This window comes from Vicia villosa, linkage group LG6 (assembly GCF_029867415.1).
Source record: "Vicia villosa cultivar HV-30 ecotype Madison, WI linkage group LG6, Vvil1.0, whole genome shotgun sequence".
Taxonomy (NCBI): Eukaryota; Viridiplantae; Streptophyta; class Magnoliopsida; order Fabales; family Fabaceae; genus Vicia; species Vicia villosa.
Window position 1 is genome coordinate 51,320,673 of NC_081185.1, and position 14,040 is coordinate 51,334,712.

Here is a 14,040-nt window from a genome sequence, read left to right on the forward strand (position 1 = left end):
GGCCTTCAATCTTCAATGATGTTGTTGTGGTGAGGAATCTTTGTAGATGCTTATTTGCATCTTCATTGATTCTTCCCGCAAACGGCTTGCTCTCCAACTGTCGGATAGTTGAAGGATGGAGTTGGAAGTGTGCCACATTGACCGGTTGGTTTACGATGGTCATTCTTCCAAGCGGGGCATTAGCCCTTCCATAGTCTCCTAAAAGCCTCTCGGGGGGAGGTGGATCCGCTGCCATAGTTTCAGGCTCAGATTCTGACTGTTCGGATGAAATAGATATTCTTTCTTCGTCTTCTGATTCTGAAACTATAGGGGATTCTCCTTTTGAAGCCAGTCTTTTCCGTTTAACTTCTCGGAGTCGTGCTCGCAATAGCCTTTCTGGTTCTGCGTCAAAAATAAGTTTAGCTGAGGCCTTACCTCGCATACAAGATTAGAAGTTGATTAGTTTGAATTGAATCAAAAATAAAACTAAACAAATATAAATTCAGCAAAAATAAAATTTTAATTGCAGAGCAATAAAATTTTAACTGACTAATTAACACTTATATTTTGGCAATCCCCGGCAACGGCGCCAAAAACTTGATCGGAAAAATAGCAAGTGTACTATTTTTACCGATGTAGTAATAATGGGTTTTACCCCAAGTATCGATCACGAGGATTGCGTAGGAAATACAAGTGATTGGACTCAGTCAATTAAACAAAAGTTCATATGTGTGTTGTTTCAAATAAGTGACAAAAGAGATTAAACTACTAAGAAATAAAGGAAATTAAAACTGAACTTTTTAATATGAGAAAATAATGCTAAGGTAGGGTGTGTGATTCTCGCTCTAATTCCTCTGGATGAAGATCTCGTTAACCCGTGCATATGGTTCAATTATTCATTCTCAAGTATGATTGTCCTAAGTCCTCAGTGACAATCTTATTTGATTTAAACTCCGATTACTTAAGTCCTTAGAGAAATCAGACAAAACCAAATCATTAATTTATCAAGAATTTCCGAATAACCAGATTATATCCCTAGTCCTAGGTGATGATCATAAGGTTCAATTGTATACAAACCCTAACCATTGTAGTCCTACAAATTGTTAACCACAGAACAATCCTTATTGGTCCGATAAAGAAAGCTTTATAAACATTATACAATTGAATTGAACAATACAAACTTTAAATTAACGAAATACCAAATCCAGAGTTATTACAGATCGAATCAGGGACACCCCCCTAGCATTGGGGGGTTTAGCCTATCATAGTATTCAAAAAGCACAATTGAAAAAGTTTAGACATTACAATCAATTGGGAGAACTAGGATCTTCAATGGTGTCCACCGTTGAATCTCTTCGCCTTCCAAAATCTCGCTTCCGTCTCTCTTCTTACTGCAATTCTCTATTACGATCTATCAAAAAGTATCCTTCTCTTTTCCCTAAGGTTGTTCTTATAACTCACTTCCATTCAGGTTGAAACTGAAGTACCAAAAATACCCTTACTGGTCCCCTTCAGGTGAGAAAAATAATGAAAATAAAATCAGCACGCCTCAACAACACGGGCCGTGTTGCTACACACGGGTGCCCGTGTTGTTTCTCTGCTCCTGGGCCAAAAACGCACGTTCCCTGCATCTTTTCACACGGACCGTGTGCCTGCACACGGGTGCCCGTGTGAAACCTCTGTCTTTGCATCAAACTTGCTTTTCTAGCCACTTTTTGACACGGACCGTGTGCATGCACACGGGTGCCCGTGTGGCCCTCAGCTTTGGCTTTTTCGGCTTCTTTTTCCATTCGTGCGCGCCATAAGTCTCTATCTCTCCCGTGCATCAACCTGGCCAAAAACAAACTAACAACCAGCGCATAAAACGACACTTTTATAATACTCAAAACACATTAAAATGCAACAAAGCCATACAACCGAAAAACAAGAAACTTACTTTAAAAACATATGCCAATGCCACTTAGTATTACCAAGATTACGAATTTCGGTCGGAAAAAGGTGCGGAAACTTACTAGAAATGGTGACCGATCAGACCCCATGAGACCTTCTAGAACATACCAATGGGAAGTGTAGGCACCCTAAGCCGTTACGTCGAACCTATGAACCTAGGGCTTACGTGCTTATGTGCTTATTATATGCGTGCAATTTATATACTACGTATATAGACATTTCAATTTTGCAGGTTTTTCTACGCGTCCCCTAGCCTGTAGGGATTTTATTTCCAAGACCATGCCCTTCCCACGAAGGACATCCCCATTAATGCACGTCGATTGGCCTCTCGATGGCCATGAGACCTGGTGACTGTCTTGAACGGTCATCATGTGCCCGCTTCTACGCGTTCCCTAGCCTGTAGGGATTTCCTATATTGTGTCATAGTCCCTAGCCTGTAGGGATTTCCATCTATCTAGCATTTTCCACAGCCCTTAAAGGGTTCCCTTGGGTTTATCCCTTAAAATGTGTGGGGCATCCTTATAGTAACCCCCGCTCTATACCACATTGCATTGCATGAAAAAAAACCATAAAATAAAATATATTCATATACCATTGCATCATATGGGTTTATCATTCATACATGACATACATTTCTACAAGGAGCTCATTCGCATCTTAACTTGTATTTGGAATCAGAGACTGCGAAGTTGATTTCCTGACATTTGAGGTTAATCATGGAACAAATTCAGACAGACATGGCAGAGATTAGGGCTCAGATAGGGACTACTATGGGTCAATTTTTGGAAGCTATCCAAACCGTTACCAGTGGACAAGGAGAGTTAAGGCAGCCTGTTCAGAGGCCGGATGTTACTGTTGATCCAAGTGGCGTTCATCGAAAAGTCGTCAATCCTACCCAAGAGGTCCTTTTGAATCAGAATGTTAGAAACACTATGCAAGTTCCTGTCAACGAGGCTCCGCACCGTGAAAATATTTCTATTTCGTCATATGATACCTTTAAGTTTCCAATGGATGAAGATGAGGGTAAGCTTCGTCTTTTGGATAAGAGATTGAAAGCTGTTGAGGATCGTGATTGCCTTGTTTTGGATGCCGCTAGTTTATGCCTGGTGCCTGATATCAAGATTCCTCCTAAGTTCAAAGTCCCCAACTTTGAGAAGTACAAGGGTACCACTTGCCCGATAACACACATCAAGGCATTTTGCAACAAGATGGCTCCTTATGCAGAAAATGATAAACTTCTAATGCACTTATTTCAGGATAGTCTTAGTGGGGCATCTCTTGAATGGTATACCCAGCTTGAAAGGACCAACATCCGAACTTGGAAAGATCTAGCCAAAGCCTTTTTCAAGCATTACAAACATAACAGTGATATGGCTCTTACCAGAATTCAACTTCAGGGTTTGACTCAGAAGGTTGACGAATCCTTTAGAGAGTATGCACAAAGATGGAGGGAGCTAGCTTCCAGAGTTCAACCTCCCCTCTTGGAACGAGAACTTATAGACATGTTCATGGACACTTTACAAGACCCCTATCTGAATCGGATGGTTGGATGTGCCGCTTCTGAATTCTCAACTTTGGTTGTCATAGGAGAAAGAATTGAGCACGGTCTTATGACTGGTAAGATTCAGAATGCCGCTACTAATTTTGAATTCCCAGAACAGGATGGTGAAGAAACAAGTACAATTTCCGAAGTTGGAGAGAAAGATCATGCTTATTCTCCAGTTCATATCCCTTGCTATCAGATGACAGAAATTATTCCTGATCAGGATGCTCCACAAATCTGTGCTGCAACTATTAGCCAGCCACCTGTTCAATTTGTGCAACAAGAGCCTGTTCTATATAATCAATCAGTTAAGTATGCTCTGCAACAACAGCAAAGATATAAACAAAATCGTCGACCACAGCAGAATCAGCAAAGGCCCCAAAATAATCTAGAAAGAAGGAATGCTCCCCTAGATCCAATCCCTATGACCTACAGTAAACTCCTGCCACATCTGGTACAAAGCTCATTGGTGGTTCCCAAGTTTCTTAAGCCACCAAAGTCATTCCCTCCTGAGTATGACCCCAATGTGCAATGTGATTATCATGCTGGATCAGTAGGGCACTCGACTGAGGATTGCAACTCTTTTAAAGCCAAAGTTCAACAGCTGATTGACATGAGGTACTTAACCTTTCAAGAAGGAAAATTGTTGATAAATGGTCACCCCTTACTTTGACGAATACAAAAATGGCAAGCAGCATCTCTTAAAAGTCAAGGAAGCTCGTCCTTAAGATCATTAGGCTTTGTTAGTTTCCATTTGAAATTTTGTTATTGCTAAGTTTTGTTTGTTTCTTAAAGTTGTACTCTTCGACTAATATTAATAAAATGAGCATGCATGTTTTTGAAGCCAATTCATTCGTATTCACTCTTTCTAAAAATGGAACAAAAAAAGTCAATCCATTTGATCCTTTTTCTATTTCTCACATTTAACAAACTTTGAGGGAGAATGATGTAATTAAAATTAATCGAATTTTGCTAACGTATGCTTTCAATGCAAAACCGAGCTGATGATGTACAGACATTGTTTCAATTCCTAAACAGTGGAGATATAAGGATGTTAATCCCTCGTCACCCCCTCGAGCCAGGAGTTGGAGTTTGTTTCTACTTTTCAAATAAACCTTGATTTCAACCAGGGGCAGGGTAGATTTTGGTTAATTCAATGGTGTATTTTGGTTGTCAAGAGAATCAGTCAATCCAAGCAAGGATTCAAGCAAAGGATCAAGCAAAGGATCAAGCAAAGCAAAGGTTCAAGCATATCTTCTTCCTCGCGTTCATCCAAGGATGAGGGAGCAATAGAGATAATATTCACAACAATCTTCTTCCTCAACACATCATTCAAGATCAAGGAAATATCAAAGTCGAAGCTTACAAATCAAAGTCGACATGGCAGTCACAACAGTCCATATCCAAGGATCAAAAGGAGCATTCAAAAAAAAAAGGAGAAAAGCGCCCGCTAAGTCAAAATGGGAAATTCCATGAAAAGAAAACAAAATGACTTAGGCAAAAATCAGGGCATCCCGATGGACCAAATTCAAAAGAATTGGTTCATGCAAAAATAAGGGATACAAAGGCGAAATGCAAAGGATAATCTTGTGACTGCTAAACCATCAAAGCTTCACATCAATGCTTGGATATTTACAACATTTTTCACCGGTGCTTGGATCTTTACCAAGGCTTCTGATCAACATCAAAAGAACTGAAACGATTCTCTTACAAACAAAGCACATTCATTGGATTAGGCGATTTTTAGGATTTGGAGAACATCAAGGAGAAAGGGGTGGGTTTATATAAGATTTGAGCCTTATATCATTTGTTTCTTAAACCATGAACCATGACCACGTTACAACCTTTAAAAGTCCTAATTGAAGCTTGGTCAAATACGAAAGCATACTTGGCATAATTTGGTTAAAGTGACTCCTATTGTTTCTTAATGAATATCCATATCGCTTCTTCGTCCTTGTAAAAAACTTCGATTTCAAAACTTGCATGTGCATCACGTTTGAATTACTTTTCAAAGGGTACAACTTTACATTCAAATAAATACTTGGCATCAAGGAGATCCCGAAATTGGTTTAATCAAAAGTAATCATTTCTGATAAAGACTCCCGAAGGGGTGAACCACATTTAGAGGGTTCTCCTAAACAGGGGCAGAATTTCAAGGATTATAGGGGCATATAATCAAAAGATCCTATTGATTAGGGGCATTCTTCTAAGATTCAATCAACTTGGGTCACATATCGAAGCAATAACAATCAGAGGCATATCTTTCAAGAATTCAAAAATATTGGGGCAATTCATATCGAATTGATATCACACCATGGTTAGCCCTCCTGGAGATTCAGGGCAGACCTTTCAACTATCAAACGTTGGGGCAGTGCATATCAAGTTCGTATCATGACATGGTAAAATTCGAGTTCCCTCGAAGGATACTTCCTTCAGATTAAGGGGCACGTCTTTCAAAATTTTAAATGTTGGGGCAATCACTACGAGGCTCGATCAAAAGGAGTTGACTCAAAATAGATTATCAGATTGAAATAATTTCAAGAGTCAATTAATCAGGGGCATAATATTTTCAAAGTGCAACGAAATGGGGTCATTCACATTAAAAGCAAACTACTCTCAGGACTGTATCAAGAAAAATCTCAACAAATCAGCAAATTAGGGCAATACACTTCACGAAGGGGCAAGCTCTGTGAACAATTCCATTAGATCCTTCTCCTACATCTGCGTTCTTCGGACTCAAAACGAGTATTTGGAAATCATGCTAGTGTCGTACCCCAAATTTGTCCTACCCTTTAACTTGTAACTGGCTTAAGCTTCCCATTTCATCTGCATACCCTCATTAGGGCATTTGCACGGCTTTGCATTCATTCATTAAATAAAGCATATGAAAGCATGGGATCAAAGGTCATAAAGCAAGTTGAGGTTTCACTTAGGTCTTTGCTAAGTTATTTATCTCCTCAAGGATGGCGTCTTGCACATGATCGAGACTATGACTAGTTCAGATCTTGAAAGGCACTTGATGAGAGGAATTCTACTCACATGGAATGTTGTGACCCAGGGTTTATTTCCCTAGGCATTTGATGGTCTCGACATGCTTAAGAATGTCTTGCAAGTCAATCAAAGATGTTGATTTATTGAGGAAAAAAGACATGTGGAGATTATTTTGCAAGGTTGTTGACTACATCAAACAAAGTTGACCTTTCGACTAAATTCATGTTGATCCATATCTTTGGTTACTATTCCACTTGGATTGCTTCACTAAGTTTGCAAAGATGGAAATCCAAGAAAGTATGTGTTTTGAATTTAAAATTCAAATGAGTATGAGAAAAGATGCAAGAATCATATACTACTTAAAGCACAAGAGTGAAGTCATGTATTCAAATCCATTACAAGTACAAGGAAAAGTCAAGGTTTATTTGAAAAGGTCAACATTCAAATCAAAAGTCAACACTCCACTATTCCAAGGTTCAAAGGTCAAATTACATTTCCAAAGTCCAATCCATCTTACAAAGCCCTTCCAAATTTCTATCCAATATTCATTACAAAAAGAGCCATTTTCATTACTCCCATTCAACCAAATCCATCACAAGTTCATTACAAGTTCAAGTATATTACATTACACCATTCAAACAATTCATGATTCAAATAAGTCAAGTTGTCACAATCCGAACACAAACTTCCCTCATTATCCAAATCATGTTCATTACAAAAAGACCAATTATTCATACATTTGAGTCCATGCATTACATCATAAACTCATTACAAAAATCATACAATACAAAAATCCATTACAAAATATCCAAACATCGAGTTTTGGTGCTTTTATCCTAATCTCGAATCTTCAATTCAAGTCCAATAGACCTTTGCTTCTTCATCTTCCAGCTCAGCACCAGAATTCAGCTTCATTCTCTTTCTTTCATTCTCTTCCTTTATGAACCTGTCAACAAAAAAATAAATACAATCAGTCCCTGCACATACAATTCAAAGAAAAAAGCCTAACATCTTCTTCTAACTATTTTCCTAGCAGTCCATATACCATTAACTAATTACATTCAAGCTTATCTTCATTTGACAGAACCGAACCGCACCGTATTAACCAACCTGCCCTGCATATTAACACTAGTCTAAACTCAGCTCAATCCGAGGTATCATGCGACATTACAATGACAAATTTCAGCATGCATATGAGCTCAAGTAATATCACTCAATCCCAAAACTTTCCATATCCAATTATCAACACACTTCTAATTTCCAACCTGTTTCCAACCTCTAAACATCACACATTTACACATCACTAACATACCTGCCATATTCAATACAGGACATACACATTCAGGTTCAAACATTATCCTATCCAAACCATACTCAAGCTAATTTCAAACAGCACCACTTTCACCCTTTTAACCCATTCAAACTAACCTAACATCCATCAATCACTAATACAAAACAGGTTCAGAACTAAGCCTAAACAATCATACACCAAATAAGCATAGCAAATCATCATTCATCATAATCATACACATCCCATTTAATTCATGAAACAAATACCAAATACCCTACATACATCATTATGTTCAAGCCATATCAACATTTAAACTCCCCAGTGTACATACATCGCATACATGTTCATTCAATGCAAATCAGTCACAAGGATACTTCAATTTCTGAACTAGTTCAATGCACACACATACATACTGTAACAAGGAAAGATACATATAGGCTTGAGGGCATACCATCTAAAGTCACAGGTACAGGAGCAAGATCATCATCCATGTCAAAAAGGAAAAAAACTCTGTCGAGTAGAAGATGTGCCTCACTGGGCTCGAACGCAGAATCGGTTTTGTCGCTAAAACTCAAAATCTCTCGAAGACGCTGCTGCTCCGCTGGGTGCTCTTCTCCAGAATACTGCTGCCGAGTCAAAAGCAAATCAAACAACATCAGTGTCCAACCATCAAACCAGGGCAGTTTATCATCCATGTTCTTAACTAATAATTCAGTTTTGCAGTTAACAAGAAATTCAGGAAAATACTTTCAGTTACAAACCTAACTAACTTTCATTTCCCAATGTAACTAACAGTTATCAAACAAAAATAACTAACAACCTAACAAAAAACAGTTTTGTAACTAACTTCAATCTCATTCTAACTAACCTCCTAGCCTAACTATCATACCTAACAATCAGTAACTAACTAATCCCTAACAGCTACTTAACAAACTCCAACAGAATTCCCAGTTACTGATAACCGACAAAACCCCATAACTAATTCAGTTTCAAACCGCCAACTAACCTTCATAACAGAAACTAACTGAATCCATACACACATAACTAAACTCAACCATCTATAACAGATTCATAACTAACTTCCTCTCCCTAAAAACCAACTTAATCCTCACCTTCCATTCTCTAACCGAACTCACTCAATCCTATGGCTGAGATTTCACCTCTCATCTAACTGATATCCTCTCCTTCAACCTCTATATAATCACCCATTCCCTCCATAATTCAAGGACACGTTTCATTCATCACACTCACCTTTCACTCTTCATCACTCTCACATTCTCCTCTCATCCATCTTCATCTTCTCCACACCATTCTCCATCTTCACTCACCACCACCATAACCACCTCCTTCATCCCTCTCTCGCTTCTCCCTCAATTCCATACCCTCACCATAAGCTCTGTCCACCATTGAAGGAGCTTCAGCATTGGAAGCTCCGTTCAATCGAGCTCAACCTCTGCAAATCTCACTCCACAACTTCTGCCAATCATCATCGCTCTCCCTCGACAACAATTTCAACGCTAGCAAAATATTCAGAATTCAAGAGGAAGAATAGAAGAAGAAGAAGAAAACGATTGAATGCGAGAAAGAAGAGAAGAAGAATCAAAGCAGAGAGATAAGGAATTCGCGAAAGGAAAAAGTTAAAGAATCAAAGCTCACCTGAAGGAACTCTCTTCTCGGTGCGTTTATTTCGCTCGAGTTTGCGCCGGAAGCTCCATCGTTTTCGTTCGTCTCACTCCCGATCTTCATACTAGGTAAGTCGATCCTCTCCTTCTCTTAGCTTATCATATCTGTTTGCTTTCGTTTGGAATTTGATGTGAGGTCGCGAATTGAGATGAGGGAAACGCAAGGCGGAGGGATGAGGTATTGTTGTTTGAATCAAGGTCGATCGGAGAAGAGGACTTCTCCGGCGCCGTCGCGTTTCGCGATTAAGGAAGAAGAGAACGAGGATGAGAAAGGGATTGGGAACGACGCTCATCACCAACCCTAATTCCCAATTTAATTATCTTCTTTTTATTTTATCACAACTAATTCTTCTTTTCATGAAAATTACTAAAAACAAATCTGAACACAAGCAACCATGGGCCTTCATACCCGATACTGCTAATCTCACCCCCTGTAACCCAGCGCACCACTTGTGTTTTTCTGGATAACAAAAAAATCTGTTGGGCCTTCCTCCTATGGGCCTGCGCTAGCTTCACTCTGAACTACACCACCATTTTCAACTTGGCACCCCCCTGGTCACATATTTTCCTCATTAGAATTTACGTTTTTTAACATAGTTTTTTCCTTTTTTTCTTAGTGATAAAAGAGTAAATAATCACCATTTAGGTTAGATTTTTAAGTAATAAAAAAATACTAGTTTAGGCTTGTTAGAATTTAGATTTTTAGTACAATTTAGGCTTGAATTAGAATTTCCTTAACACATAAAAAGCTCATAAAAATAGTAGCATTTTCAGGTTAATTTTGCACTAACGCTTGAATCATTTTCTTTATGATATTATACCATTTCCATGTTATTTTTTGTGTAATTGTTGTGTGATTTTGTTACTTGTTTTGCGCCATTTTTTTTGGCCTATTTTGTTAATACCATTTTAATGCTCCTTTTAGAATCAACTCCTTAGTATGCTAACATTAGGATTTAGACTTGTATAGACAACTTAGATTAGAATTTGGAATTAGTTCTCTTGTTGCATTCTTTTCCTTTTCAACTTTTAAAATACTTAATAAATATCGATGAAGATCATACCGTTACTATATTTCTTAGTAAGAAAGAAATGATTGAGGCGTAGGCCTCGATGTATGTTCTTTCCTACTTAGCGGAGAAGAAATGGTCGAGGTGTGAAGCCTCGGTGTACTTCTTAACCGTTGTTTAGAGAAACGATCGTGGCGTAGGCCTCGATGTGCATTCTCTAAATATTCACAAAAGAACTCCTTTTTGTATCTCCTTTACTTAGCGGAGAAGAAATGATTGAGGTGTGAAACCTCGATGTATTTCTTAACCGTTATTTAGAGAAACGATTGTGGCGTAGGCCTCGATGTGTGTTCTCTAAATATGCAAAACAAAACTCTTTTTGGTATGATCTGAGTCACAAACAAATTCCCTTAAAAAACACCAACCAAAAACACTTAAAACACTAATAAATGGTCAGATTTAAAACAAAGTAAGGAAGTGGTGCGAAGCCTTGTAGTAGGTTCTCGTCATCATGGAATTACCCTAAAACACACAAACCAATCTCTTTTTTTCTTTTCTTAAGGGCAAGTTATCTCCGCTCCATTGCATCCTAGGCGATCCCTTATGCAAGAGCGTGAGCGTTAACGTCGCCCAACTAAAAAACACAAAAACAAACAGAAAATCTTTAGCCGAGCTACGGTAACTCTGATTCCTGAAAAGGATACGTAGGCAGCGGGGTAGGGCCCGTGCGAGTACAATTCTTTGTTTTCCCTACATTTTGCATTCATTTCGCATTTAGACATAGACATAGTACACACCCTTTAGATAGAAACAAACATAGGTGGATACCATCGAGTACGATGGGCGCGAGGGGTGCTAATACCTTCCCCTCGCGTAACCGACTCCCGTACCTTGATTCTCTGGTCGCAAGACCCTGTTCCTTCCTTTGTTAGGTTTCCTGATATTCCTTTCCCTTATGGGATAAATATATTGGTGGCGACTCTGTTCATTTTTCGCGAGCGTGCGACAGCTAGCATCACATCCTACCATCACGTGACAAGTAACCTTGTTGCATAAGCAATCTCGCCACGCCTTCACCACCCAACATTGGGACATCAATCAAAATATCCAAGTCATCATAAATCATTGTCATGCATTAATCATGTCACTTCGCTCCAGCATCAAACCACGCATATCATCTGGGGCATTCACATACTACATATCACAGAGGTCCAATTTTCATTAGCAATCCAAATCATTTCAAAGTCCAGTTCTTGTCCTGGCAAGTCATTTAAACGTCCAGTTCCCGTCCTGGAAAATCATTTCAAAGTGCAGTTCTTGCCCTAAAAAGTCACATCAAAGCCTAGTTCTCATCCTAGCCGATCACATCAAAACCCAGTTCCTGCCTGGCAAACAATCAAAATCCAATTCTCGTTTGGTAGTCAGTTCCCGTCTGACTGTTACAAGATCCAATTCTCGTTTGGTAGTCAGTTCCTGTCTGACTGTTACATTAAATCCAATTCTCGTTTGGTAATCAGTTCCCGTCTGACTGTTACATTAAATCCAATTCTCGTTTGGTAGTCAGTTCCCGTCTAACTGTGACATTAAATCCAATTCTCGTTTGGTAGTCAGTTCCCGTCTGACTGGTACATGAAAATCCAATGCTCGTTTGGTAGTCAGTTCCCGTCTGACTGTTACAGCAAAATCCAATTAAATCCAATTCTCGTTTTGTAGTCAGTTCTCGTCTAACTGTTACGTCAAAATCCGATTCTCGTTCGGTAACCAGTTCTCGTCTGTTAATGTTCCAATTCCCGTTTGGAAGCTATCATTTAATCCCAAGCAGGAGGTAAATTTAGGGGTCTTCCATTATTTAATAATTCTTCGATCCGAAAAGCGTGAGACTTGCGTATTCTCACGCCGTTCAATCCAAGATAATTAAATAGGGGCAGCTGTCATACCCCAAAATTTACCCGATAAAACTTGCATCTGTCAATTTATTAAGGGCGTTAAAAATTAGGATCCATAGGGTTTAATATATCTATTATTAAACTCGCTCTCCTATAAAACTCCCTTATAGGTTGATTTAAAATAAATAGAAGTGTGAATAACAAATATTTGAGATCCAACTTGCTTTGGGCCCAATTATTTCTCATCATTTACTCATTCATATTAATTGTTGATTAGTAAGGTCATTATTATTATATATATATATATAATTATTTATTAATTATGGGGTTATTATTATTATTATTAGTCTTAACTATTATTTTTAGTTTTAATTCTTAATTATTAGGAGTATCTAAATACTGTTAATTAGCAGTATGATTAAGTATTAGCGTTAACTATCAGGTGTTTAGCTAAGGAGTATTATTAATTGATTGATTACATTATTAAGTTAATTAATTTAATTAAGTAATAATTAGGTCAGAATGGGGCAGACTGGTGGTGTTGGGCCATGGATCGATGTTGGGCCAAATGGGTCAAGGGAGTGGACCGGGTCAAGGTGACCCGAGTCCTGTACATCTCCTTCTCCAACGAGCTTCAGCAAGCGCCGCCGCTACACCATGAAACCCTAGCTGCATTTCGTACCCAGGCCCATGAATTTCAATCAAAAATCAAAACGAAAATCAAATCTAAGCTTAACTAAATCAAACCAATCTTAAACAAAAATAAAAGATTTATTCAATCAAAACAACACGTTACAATCGGAAGAATCTTACATTGAATCGGAATAACAATCCAACATTTCCTAATCTAATCTAACCCTAATAATATAAAAAAAAGAATCATAAGAGAAAGGGGATGAACAATCTGGAAAAGGAGGAGCCCTGTAGCCGCGGATCAAAACCCCCACTCAAAGCTCACGAATCTGAAAAAGAGGATTTGGGTTCATCCTTAGAACCCTAACCCTTTGAGATAAACCTCTGCACCATTACCTGCGAGAAGAGAAAGAGGAGAGGAAATCAGAAAGTGAATCAAGAAAACAGAGGGGGATTGAGGCGAGAACAGGTAAATCGATCCACTTAGCTTGAATTTACATGCAAGATTGTTTTATTTGTCTAAATTTGTGTTCGATTTTGGGGTTAGGGTTCATGAATTAGTAGGGTTAGGGTTCACATATGGAAGGTTAGGGTTCTTCATACTAGGGTTAGGGTTCATGTTTAAGCTAGGGTTCATAAATTTGGTTGAAGGTTAAACGTGATTCTGGGTCGGTTCAAGGTTGGATGAAGGTAGAAGATGAAGATCTTGAAGATCTTCATCTGGATGCGTCGCTTTCTGGGTTGCCGAAGGGGAAGTAACGACGGTTCGCGGTGGACTCAGGGCGGATCATGGTGGCCAGGGGGGTGGTTTCTGGGTTTGGGGATTTTGATTGAAGGAGATGAAGGGTTCGGAGAGAGCAAGAGAGAAGGGGGCGGCGAGAAAGGAAAGAAAGAAATGGGAATGGGAATCATTTCTGATAATGAAACAAAGATCTTCTTCGCTGGACCGTAGGATTGCTGCCACGTGGTCTCATGACAGCCACATGGTCAGCGTTGGGACGTGGATCCGGTGCGCCTCCCTTACGATGCACCTGTCATACCCCAATTTTTGACCCATACATTTTGTTCCGTTAGA

General features: G+C 38.9%; 1 protein-coding gene across 1 annotated transcript; it reads left to right on the plus strand.

Annotated features, from left to right (window-relative positions):
* The first annotated feature begins 2,645 nt into the window (after positions 1-2,645).
* LOC131613654 (uncharacterized) lies at positions 2,646-4,145 on the plus strand. The gene is made up of 2 exons (XM_058885302.1): positions 2,646-3,035; positions 3,186-4,145. Exons 1-2 carry the CDS (start codon positions 2,646-2,648, stop codon positions 4,143-4,145), a joined length of 1,350 nt encoding a protein of 449 aa, XP_058741285.1.
* Positions 4,146-14,040: the final 9,895 nt, after the last annotated feature.